Genomic DNA, 22,152 nt, shown 5'->3' with positions numbered 1-22,152 from the left:
GACAAGATATGATTTATCCTTTTTGTCACATGATCTCAGTTTCTGTCTGTGTGTCCTATTGCTTTGTTGTAAGATGACCGCCTGTGAAGTGATAGTGTTTATCTTTTACTGTGTTATTAATGTGTTAGTTTCCTGTGGCTGCTGTAACAAATCACTGCAAATTTGGCAGCTTAAAACAACATCTTTATTTATCTGATAGTTTCTAGGGTTGGACCAGGCACAGTGTGGCTTATCTGGGTTCTCTGGTTAGAGTCTCAACAAGGCCAAAGCGAAATCAAGTTTTCAAAGCTTGAATGGAATTAAAGGATATTATTAGGTTGAGATCCATAGAGTGCTGTATCTGTATAATACTCTGACATACCTTATCTAACGTAGGCCACTAGCCACTGGAGAGGTTGTTTGAGATAGCACCATTACTCTTCTAAAGAGACTCAGCCAAGTGTATTAGTCTATTAGGGCTGCCAATAATAAAGCACCACAGAGTGGGCAGCTTAAACAATAGAATTTATCTTCTCACAGTTCTGGAGGCTGAAAGCCTGAGATCAAGGTGTTGGCAAGGTTAGCTTCTTCTGAGTTCTGTCTCCTTGGCTTGTAGGGTGGCCGTCTTCTCTCTGTGTCCTCACATGGTCTTCCCTTTGTGTGTGTAAGGGCACCAGACATTTTGGATTCGGCCTATCTGCATGACCTCATTTTACCTCCATCACCTCTTTAAAGGAAGGCTCTGTCTCCAGATACAGTCACATTGTGAGCTGCTAGGACTTAGGACTTCGACCTATGAATTTTGGAGGCAGACACAGTTCAGCCCATTAACAGCAAGGTTAAATGACTTGTCTACGTTTAGTTACAGAGCTAGTGATGACAAGGCCAAAAGCAGGTGGCCAGATCTCCAGACACCTAGGGCAGCTGAACGATCCCACCTCTGCTTTTCCGGGGGCCTCCAGACAACTCACACCAGGGGAGGAACAACAGGGGATGACTTGCCTCTGCAGATGCTCCTCTCCAGTTCTCTTCCCTAAGGCTCCTAGGAGTGTCCCAGAGCCTAAGCCTATTATCATGGAACTTATCAAAATCCCTATGCGGCTAGGGAGACAGCTCCCGGGAACACCTCATTCCATATACGGGGCTTTCCGACCACTCATTTTAAGCATTAAAAAAATCAGTCTTTTTAAGTTGGAGTCTCTGACTGTTATGGTAGAGGTTTTAAAAGTAACATGTGGACCCGTCTGGGGAATTCCCTGGCGGTCCAGTGGTTCAGACTTGGCACTTTCACCGCCGGGACCCGCGTTCAGTCCCTGGTCTGGAACTGGCATCCTGCAGGCCGTGTGGTGTGGCCAAAAAATTAAAAAATGAAAAAAATAAAGTAATATGTGGACCCCTTTTAAGAAAAAAAAAAAAACCCAAAGCACCAGTGCTGACTTGAATGAACTTTTATCTTAATTTTAGTAACACAAAACTAGGTATATATGTTTTCCTATAAGTTCATAACTCCTATACATTGTAAAACCAAAGCAAACTTTAAAACCCCTACAAAACCAATAGAATCCTTGAAGTCCTTTAGAGGGATTTGTTTTGGTATGAGGTGCTGAGATCCCCTGGAAGAAGCATCAAAGCCCTGCGCCTTGCAGAATCAGAGCGTTCCTGGTGCTGAACTGCACATGTTCACATCAACCCTCCTAGTTCCGAAACGCTATAAAAAGCTCCAGGCTCTTTCCTTTTTGCACCCTCCCCGTTGACAGTGTGCTTCTCATCTGTGTAGGTGAGTGAGAACCATAGGTAAGGAGCACTGTACCGCACGATTTTGTGATTGCTGGTGAAAAACTGCAATCAATCAAAGAAACAAATACTAATTTGAAAAGATACAGGCATCTCAATGTTCATAGCATTTTTTACAGTTACCAAGATATGGAAGCAGCCTGAGTGTCCATCAGTAGATGAATGGATAAAGAAGATGTGGCGTACACACACACACACACACACACACACACACACACACACACACACACACACACACACACACACACTCTCTCTCTCTCTCTCTCTCTCTCTCTCTCTCTCTCTCTCTCTCTCTCTCTCTCTCTCTGGAATACTACTCAGCCATAAAAAAGAATGAAACTTTGCCATCTGCAACAACATGGATGGACTTGGAGGGTGTTATGCTAAGTGAAATAGTCAGAGAAAGACAAATACTATATGATATCACTTATATATTGAATCTAAAAAGTACAGGGGACTTCCCTGGCGATCCAGTGGTTAGGACTTGGCGCTCCCACTGCAGGGGTCACAGGTTCCATCCCTGATCGGGGAACTAACATCCTACATGCCGCCCAGTGCGGCCAAAAACCAAACAAACAAATAAATAAAAAATGCAACAAAGTAGTGAATGTGGCAGAAAAGAAACAGACTCACAGAACAAATTAGTGGTTACCAGTTGGGGAGGTGGGAGGGGCAAATAGGGGTAGGGGATAAGAGGTGCAAACTGTTATGTGTAAGATAAGCTACAAGGATATATTGTACAACATGGTGAATATAGTCTATTTTATAGTAACTATAAATGGAGTATAACCTTTAAAAATTGTGAATGACTATATCTGTAACTTATATAATATTGTCTGTCAACTACACTTCAATTAAAAAAATGTAAAAAAAATTGCAATCATAAAGTATGGTAGTATTCTGGAATATTAAGTTGACATATCTTTTAGTCTGATGTAACTTAATCTAATTAAGAGTACTTTGTTTTTTTAAAAGCAATTTAGCTTTGATATAGCTGAAGAAGCATCTAAAGTCTGCCTAGCACATCTTTTCACCTACCAAGATTTTGATATGGGAACTCTTGGATTAGCTTATGTTGGTTCTCCCAGAGCAAACAGTCATGGAGGTGTTTGCCCAAAGGGTAAGTTTTCCATTTGTTGTATAAATATGTGGGGATAGCAAGGTGATTGGATTATGTTATAATTCTGTATTGAACAAGCAGTTTGTTTCTGTTTCCTTTTTCCTGTAGCTTATTATAGTCCAACTGGAAAGAAATATATCTATTTGAATAGTGGTTTGACCAGCACAAAAAATTATGGTAAAACCATCCTTACAAAGGTATGTTCTTTAATTTTTAAAAGTGTAGATTTTGACTTTATTGTAGTAGGACCTGAGCTATTACATATTTATTTAGGTATCTTTTTTAAAAGCTATACATACTGTTTTTGTTTGTGCCTAAAAAGATGTATGCTTTTAGTGGGAAATATGAAAATAAAACGTATAAAGAAGAAAATAATTGTTAGCTGTCAAATTTCTTTTGAGACAAGTCGGGATTATTGTTTTCCCTAAAGACATCCCTTCTGGAGCCCTTCATCTACAGCTCCTGTTAAAGGACTGCTATCCAAAATATATAAGGAATATACTAAAAACTCCGCAATAAAGAACTGAACAGCCCAACTTAAAAATTGGCCAGAGATCTTAATATACACCTCACCTCATCAAAGAAGATATACAGATGGCAAATAAGCATATGAAAAGATGCTCAACATTATATGCTGTTAGGGAATTGCAAATCAAAACAACAAGCAGATACCATTACACAACTATTAGAATGGCTAAAATCCAAAATACTGGTAACACCAAATGCTAGCGAGGATGTGGAGCAACATGAATTCTCAAACGTTGCCGGTGGGAATGCAGAATGGTGCAGCCACTTAGGAAGATGGTTTGGCAGTTTCTCATAAAACTGAACTTACTCTGGTGTTACCATGGGATCCAGCAACCATATTCCTTAGCGTTCACTCAAAGGAGCCCTCACAGACACCTGCACACGGATGTTTATAACAGATTTATTAGTAATTGCCAAGACTTGGAAGCAGCCAAGATGCCTTTCAGTAGGTGAATGGATAAACAAACTGTTATATCCGGACAATGCAATACTATTCAGCACTTAAAAAAAAAACAAAGAAAAAGAGCTATCAAGCCATAAAAAGACATGGAGGAACTGTAAATGTATATTACTAAGTAAAATAAACCAATCTGTTTGATTCCATCTATATGATATTCTGCAAAAGGCAAAACCACGGAGGCAGGAAAGGGATGAGTGGTTGCCAGTGGTTGCTTCCCCAGTGGGGAGGGATGAATAGGTGGAGCACAGAGGATTTTTTCAGGTGTTGAAACTATTCTGTATACTTTAATGATGGAAATAAGACACCTGTTTGTCAAAACCCATAGAAAGTGCAACACAAAGAGTGAACCCTAATATAAATTATAGACTTTGGTTGATTTAAAAAAAGTGAAATGGGATGAGAGAAGAAAAATATACTAAGCAGTTTTTGGAAGCTTTTTAATTTCCAAAATTGTTTCTTATGGTACTCCTTTACCTTTTTGGTATCACAGCATCATCAGTGGTTTGATTTCATGACATGTTTTCCTTGGTCTTACAGAATTTTTCTATTATAAGACACACAGAACAAAAAATAAATTGCTTCGATGTTTTTAAAGTGTCAGTCTGTTAGAGAATCCACTAATGAATTTTTCCAAAGCACAGTTTGGAATCACTTCTCCATATTGCACCTTTGGGATTTGAGTACTTTTTTGCTAAAAATGCAAAGTTTTCTTTACTACCATTTTAATATAAACACTTGGTAATCTTCAACACGCTGGTTTCAGAATTGGGACTCTGTCTTAAAAAAAATTCCCATGTCTTGCAAAATACATACAAATTTTTTCAGATTCTATGGAGTGATTTTTTCCCCCCTCTTAGGAAAAAAATCAGTAAATAAATTTGTTATTTTTTGCAGTTAAATACGGGAACATTTTTAGCTTTACTGGCCAAATTCATTGTTACATTCAGGTAGAAGTCCTCTGGTGATCTCATCAGTTCAGTGCAGCCCTTTAATTGGATTCTGATAAATAAAATCCTCTAGGTCATTAAGATTGTCATTGGACATGAATTCAGTCATTGGAATAAGGGACATTGTTTTGTTGTTCTTCAGTTGTCTTATTTTCACCCCCCACCCCCACCCCGCAATAGTTAGATCTTAACAGGAGTGTGATTGGGGTAAGGGGCAGGAGGCTTGGATGATTGACTGTTAGCGATTTGGTTTACTGGTGCCAGGCAGTTTTTGGAATGGCCAATGTTTGGTGCCTCAGTAAGAGTGTTCCAGTATATCTTTTAAGTTATATTTTCTTACATTGATTTAAATTCATCCTTATACTACTACTTACAATATTAAATAAAATCCCATGAATCCTGTTTAATTTCTATAATTGATAGAAGAAGTCATAGTCCAACATCTAAGACAGCAGGGCCCAACTGGCCAAAGCACTTGATGGTTAGGTATTAGGAAATAATGTTTTCTCTGCATGATCCTTCAGGAAGCTGATCTCGTTACAACTCATGAACTGGGGCACAATTTTGGAGCAGAACACGATCCAGATGGTCTAGCAGAATGTGCCCCAAATGAGGACCACGGAGGAAAGTATGTTATGTATCCCATAGCTGTGAGTGGCGACCATGAGAACAATAAGGTACGTATCTTTTGGAGCTTTTTTAATGCGGTTAGGAAAGAAAGAGGCTATGTTTAATTATAATGAGAGCTCAGAAGAGCTTTCCATTCTAGGGATGGAACTGCAGATTACAAAGTACCTTGAAACTTGGTTGTGTGTGTTAAGAGTGAAACATGGTCCATCTAAATCTGCTCGTCTGGACTGCTTGTTGTCAAAGATGATCATGTGTTGGTTTGGGCTGTGTGGAAAATTAATTACTTAATATAATGGCTTGCACTGGAGTCCTAGTTTGCAGGATCTGGTGGGCTCAGGCTTTCCATTAAAAATTTCCTTTCATTTCATTTACAGGTTTGTCATTCATATTAACCCTACACTGCTTCACAATTTGCACGTTTTAATAAACCTTTGCAAAAAAATACGTAATTTGCCAGATGTCAGCGTCCTGTGGGTAGGGCCCTTCCTTGCCTCTCTGGTTACCGGCTGTCTCCAGTGCCTATTCAGGGTAGCTGGTACATAATAAATATTTGTCAGGTAAACAGAGGAACGATTTTTGAGGGTGTCTGGTGGGGTACACAGTACTCATTGACTTGGGACATGGTAAACAGCTTCAGAGACTCTCCTAAGAGTGGCTGTGACTAACTCGTAGAGCCTGAACTGCAGGTGTTCATAGATGTCTGTCTGGTCCTTCTTCCTTATACTTGAAGTTGAGCAGCATGAGGCATCAAATACTGTGGTTTTGTGCTGACTTTAAGTGGGCTGGGGGCTGGGCTAACCATCTGCATCTCATCAGGAAGGAAGGTCAAGTTCTTTGTCCTGAATCCCCTTTTAAATAAAGCCTGACTAGGAGCCAGAGGAAAGGATTACTTTTGTGTTTCCCTGGCCCTGTCCCTGCCGTTTAAAATTCTGGTCTCATGTATTTTTGGTCATGTTTTTTGTTTGTTGCATCTCGTTTTCTTTGGCTGTTAGGTGTAAAGTCCATTCCTCTCTTTCTTTGCTTGTTATGCTTTATTTTTCCTTCACTGGACCACCTGTGCCTGAGGGACTACCTGTTTTGCCTGTTCTTCCATTGTATCACACAACCTATTGAAATTTTCTCTGTTTTTCAGAGGTTGTCTCTCTCTTTCTAGTGATGTACATTATAGTTCAGCCCTGTTCACTGGAAGGTTCTGTGATGGGGGAAACACTATCTGCTGTACCCAATATAGTAGTCACTAGCGCCATGTGGCCAGTAAGCACTTGAAATGTGGCTGGAGAGACCAAGGAACTGAATTTTAAATTCTGTTTTGTTTAAATTCAGTAGTGGTTGCCTGGGGCTGGAGGTGGGAATGGGCATTACCTGTAAAAGGATCTGAGGGACCTTACTGAGGTGATGAAATGTTCTAAAACTGATTTATGGTGATGGTTTCATCGCTTGGTAAAATTACTAGAAATCACTGAAGTGTACAATTTAAACTGGTAAATTTTGTGATATGTAAAATATGCCTTAATAAAGCTGCAAAAAACCCAAACAACAACAACAAGAAACAGTGTGGGAACAGAGGGAAAGTGGTGAGGGTATAGGTGAGTCACGAAGCCATGAGTTGATAATTGCTGAAGCTGGTGAGGGGCCATGTGAGCATTCATGAATCCGTTCTGTCCACTTTATAGATGCTTGAACGTTTCTGTAATAAAAAGTGTGAAATATGTGGTGAGAAAAAGCAATTTAAATAATCACGTATGGCTAGTGGCTGCCGTATTAGACAGTGCAGGTCTAGCTGTTAGTCACTGCTTCTTGGTCATGAGGATGGCGTCAGTACTTTGGGGTAAAATGTTTTACTTTGCAGACTGTTCAGGTGAGCGTGCATGGTGCTAACTCATCCTGTTACAAGTTCTTTCTAAGTGAGACTTCTCCCATGGGCTCTTGGAACAGCCCTGTAAGAACTCGCTAATGAGAATGGAGGCTGGGCAGAGCCATTTATTTCTGGAGCTGCTAGTCTGTCAGCGAAGAACACTTTATCCATTTATTTATTTTGTCCCAAGTGTATTTTCTTTAATAGTTTGGTTTACCCAAGTAGCAATCTCCTTGTAAAAAGATACTGAGCATCTTCTAGTCCACATTTTAATTCCTTAATTAAAATTAATTCCTTAAAATGTTTTTAATTAGGTAAAAAAGGCTCCAGGACAAAAATAAGGTGGTTCCTCGACCTAGAAAGACAGGACCTGGCACCTTACACCAGACAAGCCACTGAGAAGTATCAAGCCACGGGCTCTGCTGTGAGCAGACGGCATTAGGGATTGTAACCTCTTAGAGTTTATTGGTGGGAGGAGAAGGGGGTGTGATAAGGATACAGAGAGAGGGCTCAGAGGTCTTCGGGGAGCGTGGAGGCAGCCAAAGTGAGAGTGAAGTGGTCACTTTTCCCTCAGCTCTGTCTGGGGGTCCAGCTGCTTGGGGGTGTGACTCTGATAAATTAGCAAAGAGATCTTCTTATTGGTTCAGTGTGAATTTGAATTCATAAGGACCTGGCCTCCCATAATGAACTGGTAGAATTGAGCTCATGAGTCCGCAGTGCTGGTGAATAAACGCAGCAAAATACTAACTGCCTGAGGTTTAGACTGAAATAACCAGGCCCCTTAAAAATGTCTTTACTATAAAAATACATTGGAAGGGCCTTTAAAAAAAATCCAGTTAGTGTTTCTGTTTAGGGAGATGTGGTCTTCAGTGTCTTTCGGAGAGTAATTCTTTTGTATCTGCTTCAGTGGTCACAGTCACCTTTGGAGGGTTAAAAAGGAACATCAATTCAGTTTTTTCTTCCCGTGTAGGGAAAACCCAGTTCTTCCCTTTTGTGTGTTTCTTCCTGTGTGTCTACTTTACTATTCTTAGAGCCCACTTCACTTCTGACCCTTCTGGTCACCAAATGTGGCGGTTTTTCTTTACACCAAGCTGTTTCCTGCAACGCCAGCTGGGTTTAACTCAGTTCTGACCCTCTCTTCCTGGAGATAGCATCAGATCCCAAAGGTTAGGGGCTTAGTCCCATAAGAGTGCCCTGATGCTGCGTGCCCCCCCCACATCCCCAGATGCCACTCACAAGCCCAGGTCATCGCCTGTGCTTCTAAGCAACTGGCTATAGATTGGGGGTTCCAATGACCCCCTCCTTGGGTTCAGTTAATTTCCTAGAGCGGCTCATAGAACTCAGGGAAACATGTTTGCCGGTTTATGATAAAAGGCTATGATCAAGGATACAGATGAGCATCCAGATGGAAGAGATGCACAGGGCGAGGTTGTGTGGGAAGGGGCGTGGAGCTTCCCTGCCTCTGAGTGCACCCCTCTCCCAGCACCCCCATGTGTCCACCAACCCCTAAGCTCTCTGAACCCTGTACTTTTGGGATTTTATGGAGGCTTCCTCACATAGGCACGATCGGCCATTAGCTCCGTTTTAAGCGCTTGTCCCTTCAAGAGAGAATGGAAGGCGGGGCTGAAAATTCCAAGCTTCTCATGGTGGCTTGGTCCTTTTGGTGACCAGCCCCCATCCAGGAGCCACCAAGGAGCCCACTCCAAGTCGGCTCATTACAACAAAAGACACTCCCATTTTGACCCAGGAAATTGCAGGGGCTTCGGGAGCTCTGTGCCAGGAACTGGGGCCAGAGACCAGTGTATATTTTATACTATTTCATAAGCGTCCTGTGCTCTCTGCTCCTCAGGGTCTCATGGCCCTTGTCTGGGTTGAAAGTGAAGCCATTTTAGCCATTTGCAAACTGTGGCGGCCCTACCTCTAGAAGTACCCACGCTGAGTTTTACCCGAGTCTTGTTCCGCTTTTCTTGATAATTTCAGATGGTTTGGGAAAGGGACTCCGATTTAGAGCTCCAGGTAAAAATGCCCAGATTTAGAAGGTCATTTTCATGTTTCTGTACACCAGGTGGGCAAGCTAGGGTTCAGGCTTCCTTTGAGATGCTGGTCAACTGGAGAAACTCAAAGAAACCTAAGATCTTGGGGACTCATGACAACGTTTAGGTAATAAATTGGAATTTAATTTTTAAATAGACTATATGTAATAACATGCCTCTTACTAAGCTCAACTATTTAAGCACTTTAAACATGGATCATTGATGTAAATATTCAGGGAAAGATGAAGAGGTAAACCAGAGCAGACCGTGTTTTGCAGGCCTGGATCGTTACATCTAGGAAGACGGCCGCCTGTGCCCCGTTCTCAGTGTCCCTGCAGCGGGGCCTGTGCCTGAGCCTGGGGTGGCTTAGAGTCTGGTGACTCTCTGCTCGTGCCGGACTGGCTGGGGTGTTTGGTCTCAGCATTCGTGTAGCTTACTTTCCTGTGAAGAATTTTATAGGCTGTTAAATAACCACGTTCACATCACCTTTTTAGCATCTTGCAGAGGGCCATGACTGAATTCCATACAAATGACATTTAGAGGTGACAGGGAACCTGACATACCTTCAAGGTGGTTCTGATTGTGGCTTTTGTGTTGAAGTTTGTCCCTGGAAAAGAAGCACAAACACCACCTGGGAATGAATTTTTATGTTATTTTGGGTCCTGTGTGGCCTCTTTTCTCCTAAGATGTTTTCAAACTGCAGTAAACAGTCCATCTATAAGACCATTGAAAGTAAGGCCCAGGAGTGTTTTCAAGAACGCAGCAACAAAGTGTGCGGGAACTCCAGGGTGGACGAGGGGGAGGAGTGTGACCCCGGCATCATGCACCTGAACAACGACAGCTGCTGCGACAGCGACTGCACGCTGAGGCCCGGCGTCCAGTGCAGGTGAGGGGCGCGGCGTGGCGCGGAGCTGGGCGCCTGCAAGGGTCCTCGCGACAGCGGGCTGGAAGCGCGGGGCTCTAGGCTCCTCCGAGGGCCCGGCAAGTGTGTGCTTACCCCTTCCGCCCTGTACGGCGAGAAGACTGTGTTCTGGAAAGCAGTGTGACCGTGTATCACACATCCTCCATCCCGCATCCTCTCTGCCGTAGCGATGCCGTAGTACAAAGACTCTTCTCTGAGGAAACAGAGGTGTGCAAAGATGATCTGGCGGGGTGTTCATGGCTACATTCTTTTATAATAACAAAATACGGGAAACAATCAAAAGGACAGTCCTGGGACATCAAGTAATTATTGCGTGTCTGTACTGTAAATAGTGTTGAAGAATACTGTTTAATCCCAGAAACTGTGGAGGAAGCAGGTTACAAGTTAGAAGGTACTTACATTTCCATTTTTAACGTCCAGTGCCTGGCTTACAAGTAGGGGGGAAAACTTTAATTTATGGTAACAGATTTAACGGTATACAGTGCATATTAACATTGTAAATCCTGATAGGGCTGACTACTTGCTTGGCCACTGTTGCCTTGTGGGCTTCTCGTTTTGTTTTGTTTTTTTAATTTTTTGGCTGTGCCACGTGGCATGTAGGATCTTAGTTCCCTGACCAGGGATCGAACCCGTGTCCCCCGTGTTGGGAGTGTGGAGTCTTAACCACTGGACCGCCAGGGAAGTCCTTTCTTTTTCTTTGCATTACTGTACTGAGTTACTGAAACCCACGGACACCGAGACGTTTTAGCGCTACGTCACCTTGGACCACTGTGCTGCGCGCGTCTGCGTCAGGAGGGCAGATGGGCCACGCGCGGGTGCTGCTAGCGCTGACCCGGGGGTCCGTGCAGGGGTGGGAGACCCAGCCAGGAGCCCCTGCGCTGCCACTGCAGGGCCCTGTGGCGTGACCGTGGTCTGTGCTGTTGACCTTTGACCTGGACTGTCTGCTCTTCCTCTGTAGTGATAGGAACAGTCCTTGCTGTAAAAACTGTCAGTTCGAGACGGCCCAGAAGAAGTGCCAAGAGGCTATTAATGCTACTTGCAAAGGCGTGTCTTACTGCACAGGTATGTCCTCCCGTTGGTTCTCTTGGAATAATTTGCTCAAACGGGTATGTGTGTGTTGGAAAGCAAGATTGTGTTTCATTCACATGAATATAGCCCCCCGCCGTTTTTTTTAACCTCATGTGCGGAGTTGAGTTGATCTCAGCACACTTGTCATTGGTCTGTGCAAGGCCCGTGATGATTTCTCTTCATTGTTTATTCCCTTTTATTCACTTCCATTCTCCTTCCCCTCATAGGCATCTGCTTTAACGTGTCTAATATTTGCCTAGATAGGTGTATATCCTTGAAAGATAGTGTGTTTATTTTCTGTATATGTGTGTTTTTAATGTGCCAAAATGATACTCTACCTTAGATCATTTTTTTAAAAACTCAATACCATGTTTTTACAACTCTGTTTTCTATTGCCCTGTATTTCTGTCTGTGTATCTGTATCTTTGTATCTAGTTCATTGTTTTGGGCACTTGCTGAGTGTTTAGTTTTGTGATTTACTATATTTTACTTATCTGTTCGCCAAGCAGTAGCTGCTTGGATTGCCTTTATCTCCTAATGCTGCAGATAGGACTACACCGAACACCCTTACACATCTACTTTGGGAGCTCTGAGAGCTTGCTGAGTGCATATGGAGGAGTGGAATTGCTTAGTCGTGGAGGGAGGCACTCCAGCGTTCTCTAGAGCAGCAGTAACGGGTTTTGTCAGTGCCACCGTCAGTGGTCCAGGTTCCTGTATTCTGATGTCCTTGCTGACACGCTGTATTATCTGGCTGTCTTATAGTTTTTGCTGGTCTGATGAGTATGAAGTGATTTCTTCTTATTTATATTTTTCTTGAACATCTCTTTACATTTGTTAGCTATTTAGACTTCTCCTTTTGTGAATAACTAGTTCATTTATTTGGTCCATTTTTTAAAATTGCATTTCATTTTTGCTATTATTGATTTGGAGGAGTTCTTTTATGATAATCCATTTGGTTTAAACATTGCATATGCGTTCCTCCTATCTGTTGTCCTTTTTGGAACTGAAATCTTTCACTTGAATCAAATCTGTCATTTTGTTTGTGTGTTTATTTTTTTGAGTTGTGGATAGTTATAAAGGTATTTTCCACAGCTGCTTCTGTAGCTTCATAATTTTACCTTTTACATTTAGGACTTTATCTGGAGCTAATTTTGAGATTGTATTGATTATCAATATTACCTGTAGTTCTGTTAGTTGTTCCTTTAAAAAATCTCCAAGCTATATTATTAGGTACATGATTGGACATATTCTCTACATCTTCTTGATCTGCTTTTCCTTCATCAGTATGTAATGCTCCTTTTTGACCCTTGTGATTTCTTTTAACTTTTTTTAAAAATTTTTATTGGAGTATAGTTGATTTACAATGTTGTGTTAGTTACAGATGTACAGCAAAGTGAATCTGTTACACATATACTGTTTTAACTTAAATTGTTTAATATTCAGTCTGCTACCTGTTTGTTGTTGTTCTTGTTCCTGTTTGTCTGGTGTATCTATCCCATCTTGTATTTTTCTAATTTCTGTACCCTTTGGTTGCTTGGTTTGATTTTTGTAGCAGCTTCATTGAGATACAATTAACATATAATACCACCTGCCCATTTAAAGTGTAAGTTCAGTGGTTTCTAGTATACTCACATTTGTGCATCCACCTACCAGTCAGTTTTCATCACCTCAAAAAGAAATTTGCACCCTTTAGCCACCATTTCGAGTCCCCTCATCATCCCAGCTCCAGACAGCCACTAATCTACTTTCTGTCTCCATGGATTTGCCTAATCTGGATGTTTCATATAAATGGAATCATACAATATGTGGGCTTCTTTCCCTCAGAATAATGTTTTCAAGGTTTATCCGTGTTGTAGCATGAATCAGTCCTTCATTTATTTTAATTGCTGAATAATATTCCATTGTATGGATATATCACATTTTTTTATTCATTCATCAATTGATGAATTTTGGATTGTTGCTGCTTTTTGGCTGCTGTGAATAACGATACTGTGCAGATTTGTGTGCAAGTTTTTTTTTTTAATGAACCCACCCAATTTTTAATTAATTAATTAATTAAATTTTTGACTGCATTGGGTCTTTGTTGCTGTGCGTGGGCTTCCTCTAGTTGTGGTGAGCGGGGGCTACTCTTCGTTGTGGTGCGTGGGCTTCTCATTGTGGTGGCTTCTCTTGTTGCAGAGCACGGGCTCTAGGTGCACAGGCTTCAGTAGTTGTGGCACGTGGGCTCAGTAGTTGTGGCTCGCGGGCTCTGGAGCCCAGGCTCAGTAGTTGTGACGCACGGACTTAGTTGCTCCGCGGCATGTGGGATTCTTCCGGACCAGGGCTCGAACCCGTGTCCCCTGCACTGGCAGGCAGATACTTGACCACTGTGCCACCAGGGAAGTCCCCGTGTGCAAGTTTTTGTGTGGACTTATGTTTTTATTTCTCCTATATATATATCCTTTTGTTGAATTGCTGGGTCATTCGGTAACTCTGTTTAATCCTTTGAAGAACTGCCAGGCTGTTTTCCAAGTGGCTGTACCGTTTTACGTTCCCACCAGCATGTGTGAAGGTTCCAGTTTCTCCACATCCTCACCAACACTTGTTATTGTCTGTCTTTTTTTTTTTTTTGGCCGCACCACACGGCATGTGGGATCTCAGTTCCCCAACCAGGGATCAAACCCGTGCCCTCTGCAGTGGAAGCGTGGAGTCCTAACCACTGTACTGTCAGGGAATTCCCCTGTCTTTTTGATTGTAGCCATCCTAGTGGATGCAAAGTTTTATCTCATTTTGATTTTTCCTTCGGCTTTTACACGTGCATTTCATAAGAAGATGTTACTCATGCTTCTTAACATTCTGAGATCTGTCAGCATCACATTAGTTTGGCAAATGTCAAGAGCCTGAATATCTCAATCAGTCTTTAAAAAACACTTTCTAGCTGTGCTCAGTGTTTGTCTTTATTGTAATAACAGAAAGGTGTTTTCTTTAAATAAGTGTAAGTAGGACAATTTGAAAAAAAGATATTCCTTTTCAAACAGCCTTTTTTGTTCCCTTGGTATTTTATACAAAGTAGCAGCAGCGTCACCTGGGCTCTTGTTAGAAACGGAAATGCTTGGTCCGCTCCCGGGCCTCCTGCAACTGGCAGCTCTGGGGGCGGGGCCCAGCACGCTGCTGCAGCATCCACTGGCGGATCTTGACGCGTGCTCCACTTTGAGTACCGTGTTAAATAGGTGAGGCTGTGTTGTTAATTATTTTCCTGTGCGTTTTACACTCTGATTTTAATCTTTTAAGAACAGATATTCTAAAGCATTTTTTATGTCTCTGCTGAGGGCAGTATAACATACTAAAAATACGGTGACAATACAGAATATAAACCTTCACTGAACTGGCTGTACTTTTTCCAGAGCTTGCTTTCAGTGGCAGTGAGTTTGCTCTAAGACAGTCTCGTTGGCACTCTGAATGCCCAGCACCCGTAACGGGTTTTATAAAACCAGAGGCAGAGGTAGCAGCCTAAGCAAGTGTCTCATATGTGTTAGGTAGTTAATGAAAGGCTGCTTTTGTAGGAAACAGGGCAGATTCCTTTAAGTTCACAGACCTTTGAGTCCGAATCTTTGGATTGGTTCCATTCCTCAGTTGGAAGGCCAGGCCCGTGGTGTTTCCATGCAGTAGTTTTTCGCTTCCCTTTTAGTGACTTTCAACTGCTTGTGCTTCTCATTTTCCAGAGTGAGTCATTCGTTCCACCCTTTCTCTCGAATTTAACATCCTTGGTTGGCTTTTCTTTGTCCTTAAGAATCATTGACTCATTTAAGAAGTATTTGTGGCTTATCTACAGTGTGACAGGGATTGGACGTCACTGATTCATTAATAGTTTTGGTCCCTGCTCTCCTGGAGCTTACCAGTCTGGTGGTAAGAAACAGAAAATAACCACAGGTAATCGAATAGGTGTAAATTGTAAACCTCGTGCTGTGAAGGGGAGGATCCGGTGTGGTGATAGAGCACGGCGGGGGCGAGGGGCAGCCAGCTCGGGCAGGGTCCTCGGGGGTGGCTGAGAACGGCTGAGAGAGGAGGTCTAGGAGAGGAAATCTGAAGGGTGAGAAGGAACCAGCCAGTCCTCCTGAAAGAGTGGAGACAAGAACATTGTGGGTACTGAGCGGCGTACAGTCAGGTTCTGAGGTGAGAGAGAAATGGAGTACATGGGAAGGAGGCCGTTGGAGCGGGCGTGTGGCTTGGGGATTGTCGTGTGCCTTCCTAGGGAGTTTGCGTCTTGGTCAAGGGAGGGTGTCTTAGTCAAGACACAGGTGTCTTTTATTGGTGATAGTAGTAGAGATCTCTTTTGTATATACATTCTTTTGTATGTATGTTATGTTTCACAATATAAAGGTAAAAGCAGAATGCTTGGCACGTGTAAGTAGTGACGGAGGCGAGGCCACAGGGGCCGAATGGACACTGGGCGGTGCTCGGGGCTCGGTGCTCGGCGTGGCCAGGCCTTGGTGCTCCCCGGCTGCCGGGACACGGGCCGCCCTGTGGAACTGGGCCACGTGACTCAGGGCGGCCCGCGTGCCCTTTGCGTGCTGCAGGTAACAGCAGTGAGTGCCCCCCTCCCGGCGATGCTGCCGACGACACGGTGTGCTTGGATCTCGGCAAGTGTAAAGATGGCAAGTGCGTGCCCTTCTGCGAGCGGGAGCAGAGGCTGGAGTCCTGCGCGTGTAACGGTGAGCACGTGGCCCTGCCCATCCTTGCAGCGGGGCGAGGGCGGGAGCAGCGGGTGGTGTGCGCAGACGGACCGCTGCCTCCGGGTCCTGCTCCTTCCACGGTCGTCTCCGGGAGCCGTCCTGTCCGTCTGCCTCGTGGCTGCGTTTTCAGACCGTGAGGCCACTCGGTGGCGAGGCCAGAGGGGACTCCGGGAGGGCGGGTGGCTGGAGGTCCGTCCTCACTCCTGCTGGCCTCGAGCTCTGGTGCCGCTCAGGACCCACCTGGCGCGGCCCAGGCCTGGGTGCCCCCTCTGTCGGGACGTCTGCTGGGCCAGCCGCCGCCGCCCCCTGCCAGACGCCTGGGGCAGGGGCCTCTCAGCCACGGCCTCTGGGACCCTTGTCCTCAGATTTCCACACTGTTTTTGGAACCCTTGGGTCTTAGCAAGGGCCTGAGGGACTGGCTGGGCTCTGAGCTCCCCGCCCTCCCTCAGAGAGTTCTGCTGCTTTCACAACAAAAATCCCAGAAGTCAGAACCCCTGGGATGGGCACTTACCATCCACACAGTGGAGCAAGCGGCTCTTCCAGGTGGAATAACGTGTAAATAAAGATAACACACAGTAAACGCCAGATGATTTATTCAGTGAGCGGCAAGAGGCTTGGGGTGCCCTGGAAGCACACATAGTAAATGCCCAGGAAATGCTTGATATATGAATGAATGAGGAAAAGGTTTTTGTTTTCCCTTTAAAGTGGTTTTGCTTGTTTTTGTGTTCTGGTTGATTTCAGTTTCTCCTAAGAGGTCAAGTAAAGGTTGTCCCGAGTTATACGGCCCGTTGACCTTTTGGACATTCCTACACGTTTGTATGTGTGCCAAATACCCCCTGTGCTGTCGGAGGTTGGTGTCCACAGAGGGGAGAGGTCGTGCTTAGGCTGCGGTGCCCCCGTCGCTGGTGGGTCACTCAGATCTGCACCCGAGGCCGGCAGTTCTGTCACAGTGGCTTGGCTCTCGCTGGAGCCTTGGCTTTCCAGAGTGTGCTGGAAACAGAAGCCAAGGATTGAAACCCGCAGTGTAATAACGTTGGGACGAAGGGAATCATTTAGCATTATGAAGGGTTTGAAGTAGAGAGAATAATCTGCCTTTTAATCTCTCAAAGGAAACGTTTCCGTGTAAATTGTTTTTACCTTGCTTTACCTCTCTGAGGGCTGAGGAGCCTGAACTCAGGAATTACTCTTTGGCGGGGGGAGGGGAGGGGAGGGGTGCGAAGCTTGGATGCTATTCGCTGTTGGAATAGAAAATGAGTGCGATTCCTCCCCTGCGGGAGCGGGGTCGCAGGGGGCGGCAGGAGGAGGGCGCGTGTCTAAGAGGCTCTGCTCTGTTCCAGAAACCGACAGCTCCTGCAAGGTATGCTGCAGGGACCCCTCGGGCCGCTGCCTGCCCTATGTCGACGCCGAACAGAAGAACTTATTTCTGAGGAAGGGGAAGCCCTGTACAGTAGGATTTTGTGACATGAATGTGAGTATTTATTTATCTACAGCTTTTTCTCTAACAGCCAGATGTGGAGTTTTTATTTTGTAAATGCTGGGTTTTGCAAATGGAAGGGGTCCAGAGCACAGATGCTGGCATGTCTATCCGTTGTCCTTGTGTGAGTCTAGTTCCGTACTGTGCGTGTGACCTCGGAGGAGAGGACCAGGGGCTCTCAGGACACTGGGCAGGACCTGGGGGACTTTGTGGTAAAGTTGAGTTTGAGGCAGGGAGTCCTACTTACATGGTTTTCAGGGCTAATTATAAAAGTCACTAATTCTGCAGGATTGCAAGCTCTGATTTTGAAATGGGTGCCGAGTGGGCAGGAAAGACCTACGGGCAGCCTGACTCGCCTAAGTCAGACCCTTCTGCTGTCCACAGAAACACGATTTTATTCCTGCACTGTCACGGAAGAGGGCTTAAGGGGCTCGAGAGGCTTCTCTGGCAGTGTGTGTGTGAGATCAGTGCAGTCCTTACTGGAATTGGCCCATCTTTAACAAACTGGTTTTCTTGAGTTTTGTCTTCTGGTAACTCTAAATTCACTTATAAAAATGGACTGATTGTGGAGTGTCAGTGACAGAGAATGATGCCTTCTTAGGTACCCATTCCAGTGTGTCAGAGATGGCTCTCCTGGCCGTTTGGTTTCAGTGGAGCCCTTTTTGTGTTAATTATGTGTTTGACTTGAAGGAAGCCATGTTCCTTCTAAATGCATGGCCGCTGGGGTAATGCCGGGTGCTTTCCGTCACAGGGCAAATGTGAGAAGCAAGTGCAGGATGTCATTGAGCGGTTCTGGGAGTTCATTGACAAGCTGAGCATCAATACTTTCGGTACGTGGTTTCCCCAGGTGGGTGGTTGCTTGGAACTGAGCTGATTTCACTGATGATGTTAGAAAAGTGTGGTCTCAGACTGACAGGCCCTAATCGTGCAATAGAAGACGGAAATAGTTACTGCTTTTGTTCTGAAACGACTTTGTTGGCTAAAAAAAAAAGTGGACACATTATAGGTCTGCCCCTGTGTAGCGTGGATGCACAAATTTTCAGACAAGGGAAGTAAAAATACTGGCTTCTTTACTAAAAAATGAACATGTGACAGCATAAGTGTCCTTCAGTCCTATAGATTGTAAAGCTGAAGCCTGCTTGATATGAGTCATTTATTTAAAAGTGGGCGTCAGACTTTGCAGAAGCAAGGATGCTCTGTGTCTCATAATTTAGGGTTTAGTCACAAAAACAATAGTACCCAGACAGCATCAGCGTTGTCTTCGCAAGCATCGTTCCTAGTAGGAGCCTCCTCCAGGATGAGTCCCCTGCACTGTCCCTCCGGGGACTGTGTGGGCCCTCCTGTGATGTGATCTGTTCTCCACAAACACATGGGGCCATTCTGGGGAGAGCTCCCGTGTGTGGGGGGACGGCTGGGTGTAGCGCAGGTGGCACAGAAATGCTTCTCGGTACCAGCCCAGTTGTTATATCCCGCCAGCAGTCTGTGCCGTTTGACACGGGACAATACTCTAAGAATGTTGCATTTTCAATTTCTAAAGTACTTGGTCAAGACAAATTCACTGTTTGGAATTGTTCACAGGGAAGTTTTTAGCAGACAACATCGTAGGTTCCGTCCTGGTTTTCTCCTTGATATTTTGGATTCCTTTCAGCATTCTGGTCCATTGTGTGGTAAGTCACCAGTTTTTAAGTAATAATATTTTATTAAAATTTTGAGCAACTCGAACCATGTTAGCTTCGGAAAAGATAAAAATTTGTTCTTAGAAAAATCTGACTTCCTGTTTCCATTGACATTTTTGGTGCTATCCCTGGGAAAGCATTTTTTGTAAAATTAACTAATGGTCTCTTAAAAAATTACACTTTTTGTGCACGGATGTTTTGATCTCATGTATAATTTCTGAGGAGTTTTATACTTCTAAGCACAGGAGACTGGTTAACTGGGCTTGTCCAGGACGTCTGGCGAGTGAAGCTTCTAAACGAGCGCCTCCAGGCTGACTTTGCTGTGGCAGAGCAGGTGCCAAACAGCAGCATTCCAGACGTGCTGCCCCGTCTGGTCTGCAGTCTTGGCATCGTCGTCTGGGGTGCTCCCTCAGATGCTGCCACGTGAGGAGAGGGAGCCGTCTTCTTTACTGTTCAAAATGAGTAACAGTTAACAGTTGAATAGGGCTTTGAGAAACTCCAGGCACTTTTATAAAGTTTGATTTTGAAACGGGTGCCGAGTGGGCAGGGAAGACCTACGGGCAGCCTGACTCGCCTAAGTCAGACCCTCCTGCTGTCCACAGAAACACGATTTTATTCCTGCACTGTCACGGGGAGGGCTTAAGGGGCTCGAGAGGCTTCTCTGGGCGGCCTGGTCCTGTACTTCCCGGAAATTTCCTGCTCCAGAAAATTCCTCATAGATCCGTTCTCCTTGCTTGTGTGGGAAAAGGAGGACTTGTCTGCTGTGTAGAGACGAGGACGTCAGAGCCAGGCTTCCAGGCCTGTGCCCGAAAGCCCTGCGCGGGGCCCTCCCGCGGGCACGTGGGATGCTCCGGCAGGGGGCGCTCTCGGGTCTTCACGCCCCGTGCCTTCCCTCGGCTGCGCGCTTTCCCTGAACGGCGGCTTCTCTCAGGCGGCGAGGCTGCGGGACACGAGGAAAAGCCCTGCGAAAGCGGGGCGGTGTTAAAGGGGACGCGGTGGTGGCTTTGACAGATGGGCGACGGTGCCGTCCATTACGGTGGCTTTTACCCGAGAGTCAGACCTGCGTGGTTTACGGCGAGAGTTACGACTGTGGACCGAGAGGCCTGATGCTCGATTTCTGTGCAGGGAGGCGGGCAGGGGCTTGTCTCTGACCTCGGCGGCCGTTCAGGGCGGCCGGGCTGGAAGCCAGGCCCCGGGCAGGGGCGGAGGGCGGAGGGCGGGCCGCGTGTCCAGCCTTGTGCAGGGCGTGCTGTCGGGACTCGAGGCCCGGTGCCGCCAAGGGCTCGGGCCACAGCGACCCTGGACACGGCCGGGAGGAGTGACGCGGCTCCGGCGGGCTGGGGCGCGGCCTCCGGGAGCGGCGCTCACGGCCCGCGCACCGCACGGAGCCGCCCTCCTTGTTCCTGCCCGGGGCGGGGCCTCAGACACCAGTGCTTAGACTTCGCCTGTTTCCTTACTTAACGCAAAAAACACCTTTCCTCGATGTGCAGAGCAAACACTTGGGCAGAACCCTTAAAGCTTGGCTGCGCAACCTGCTCCCACTTTGTACACCTGCAGCTCTGAGTTCTTTCTTCCCCGGACAGTAGGAGGGGCTCATGAGGAAGGGGCGCTGAACGCACTGTTCGCAGGAGTGACGCCGCTCTGCCCTTCTTTCTAGGATAAGAAACTGGACAAGCAGTTTGAATCGCTGTCTCTGTTCCACCCCAGTGTAAGTATCTCTCACGAGTCGTTCTCAGTTGTGGTTTTTTGTTTGCTTCTGCTTCACAACAAAGTGAATCAGTCATACATGTACATATGTTTCCATATCCCCTCCCTCTTGCGTCTCCCTCCCTCCCACCCTCCCTATCCCACCCCTCCAGGCGGTCACAAAGCACCGAGCTGATCTCCCTGTGCTATGCGGCTGCTTCCCACTATCTATCTACCTCACGTTTGGTAGTGTATATGTGTCCAAGCCGCTCTTTCACTTTGTCACAGCTTACCCTTCCCCCTGCCCATATCCGCAAGTCCATTCTCAAGTAGGTCTGTGTCTTTATTCCCGATTTACCCCTAGGTTCTTCATGACATTTTTTTTCTTAAATTCCATATATATGTGTTAGCATACAGTATTTGTCTTTCTCTTTCTGACTTACTTCACTCTGTATGACAGACTCTAGGTCTATCCACCTCATTACAAATAGCTCAGTTTCGTTTCTTTTTATGGCTGAGTAATACTCCATTGTATATATGTGCCACATCTTCTTTATCCATTCATCCGATGATGGACACTTAGGTTGTTTCCATCTCCGGGCTACTGTAAATAGGGCTGCTATGAACAATTTGGTACATGTCTCTTTTTGAATTATGGTTTTCTTAGGGTATATGCCCAGTAGTGGGATTGCTGGGTCATATGGTAGTTCTATTTGTAGTTTTTTAAGGAACCTCCATACCGTTCTGCATAGTGGCTGTACGAATTCACACTCCCCCCAGCAGTGCAAGAGGGTTCCCTTTTCTCCACACCCTCTCCAGCATTTATTGTTTTTAGATTTTTTGATGATGGCCATTCTGACCGGTGTGAGGTGATACCTCATTGTAGTTTTGATTTGCATTTCTCTAATGATTAGTGATGTTGAGCATCCTTTCATGTGTTTGTTGGCAGTCTGTATATCTTTTTTGGAGAAATGTCTATTTAGGTCTTCTGCCCATTTTTGGATTGGGTTGTTTGGTTTTTTGCTATTGAGCTGCATGAGCTGCTTATAAATTTTGGAGATTAATCCTTTGTCAGTTGCTTCATTTGCAAATATTTTCTCCCATTCTGAGGGTTGTCTTTTGGTCTTGTTTATGGTTTCCTTTGCTGTGCAAAAGCTTTGAAGTTTCATTAGGTCCCATTTGTTTATCTTTGTTTTTATTTCCATTTCTCTAGGAGGTGAGTCAAAAAAGATCTTGCTGTGATTTATGTCATAGAGTGTTCTGCCTAT

The 22,152-nt window shown here is 45.1% G+C and overlaps 1 protein-coding gene across 1 annotated transcript in view; it reads left to right on the top strand.

Moving 5' to 3' along the window:
• ADAM17 (ADAM metallopeptidase domain 17) overlaps positions 1–22,152 on the top strand; it is a 54,662-nt gene that overhangs the window by 28,585 nt on the left and 3,925 nt on the right. Inside the window, exons 9-18 of the mRNA XM_082643175.1 lie at positions 2,749–2,893; positions 3,002–3,090; positions 5,353–5,505; positions 10,033–10,232; positions 11,227–11,330; positions 15,893–16,027; positions 17,386–17,516; positions 18,274–18,352; positions 19,101–19,189; positions 20,856–20,906. Coding sequence (XP_082499301.1) covers positions 2,749–2,893; positions 3,002–3,090; positions 5,353–5,505; positions 10,033–10,232; positions 11,227–11,330; positions 15,893–16,027; positions 17,386–17,516; positions 18,274–18,352; positions 19,101–19,189; positions 20,856–20,906 — 1,176 coding nt within the window. The remainder of the gene's footprint in view (positions 1–2,748; positions 2,894–3,001; positions 3,091–5,352; positions 5,506–10,032; positions 10,233–11,226; positions 11,331–15,892; positions 16,028–17,385; positions 17,517–18,273; positions 18,353–19,100; positions 19,190–20,855; positions 20,907–22,152) is intronic.

Source organism: Mesoplodon mirus (assembly GCF_964341445.2).
Source record: "Mesoplodon mirus genome assembly, chromosome: 14".
Taxonomy (NCBI): domain Eukaryota; kingdom Metazoa; phylum Chordata; class Mammalia; order Artiodactyla; family Ziphiidae; genus Mesoplodon; species Mesoplodon mirus.
Note: the sequence above shows the minus strand (reverse complement) of the source record. Positions and strands in the feature narration are given on the sequence as shown.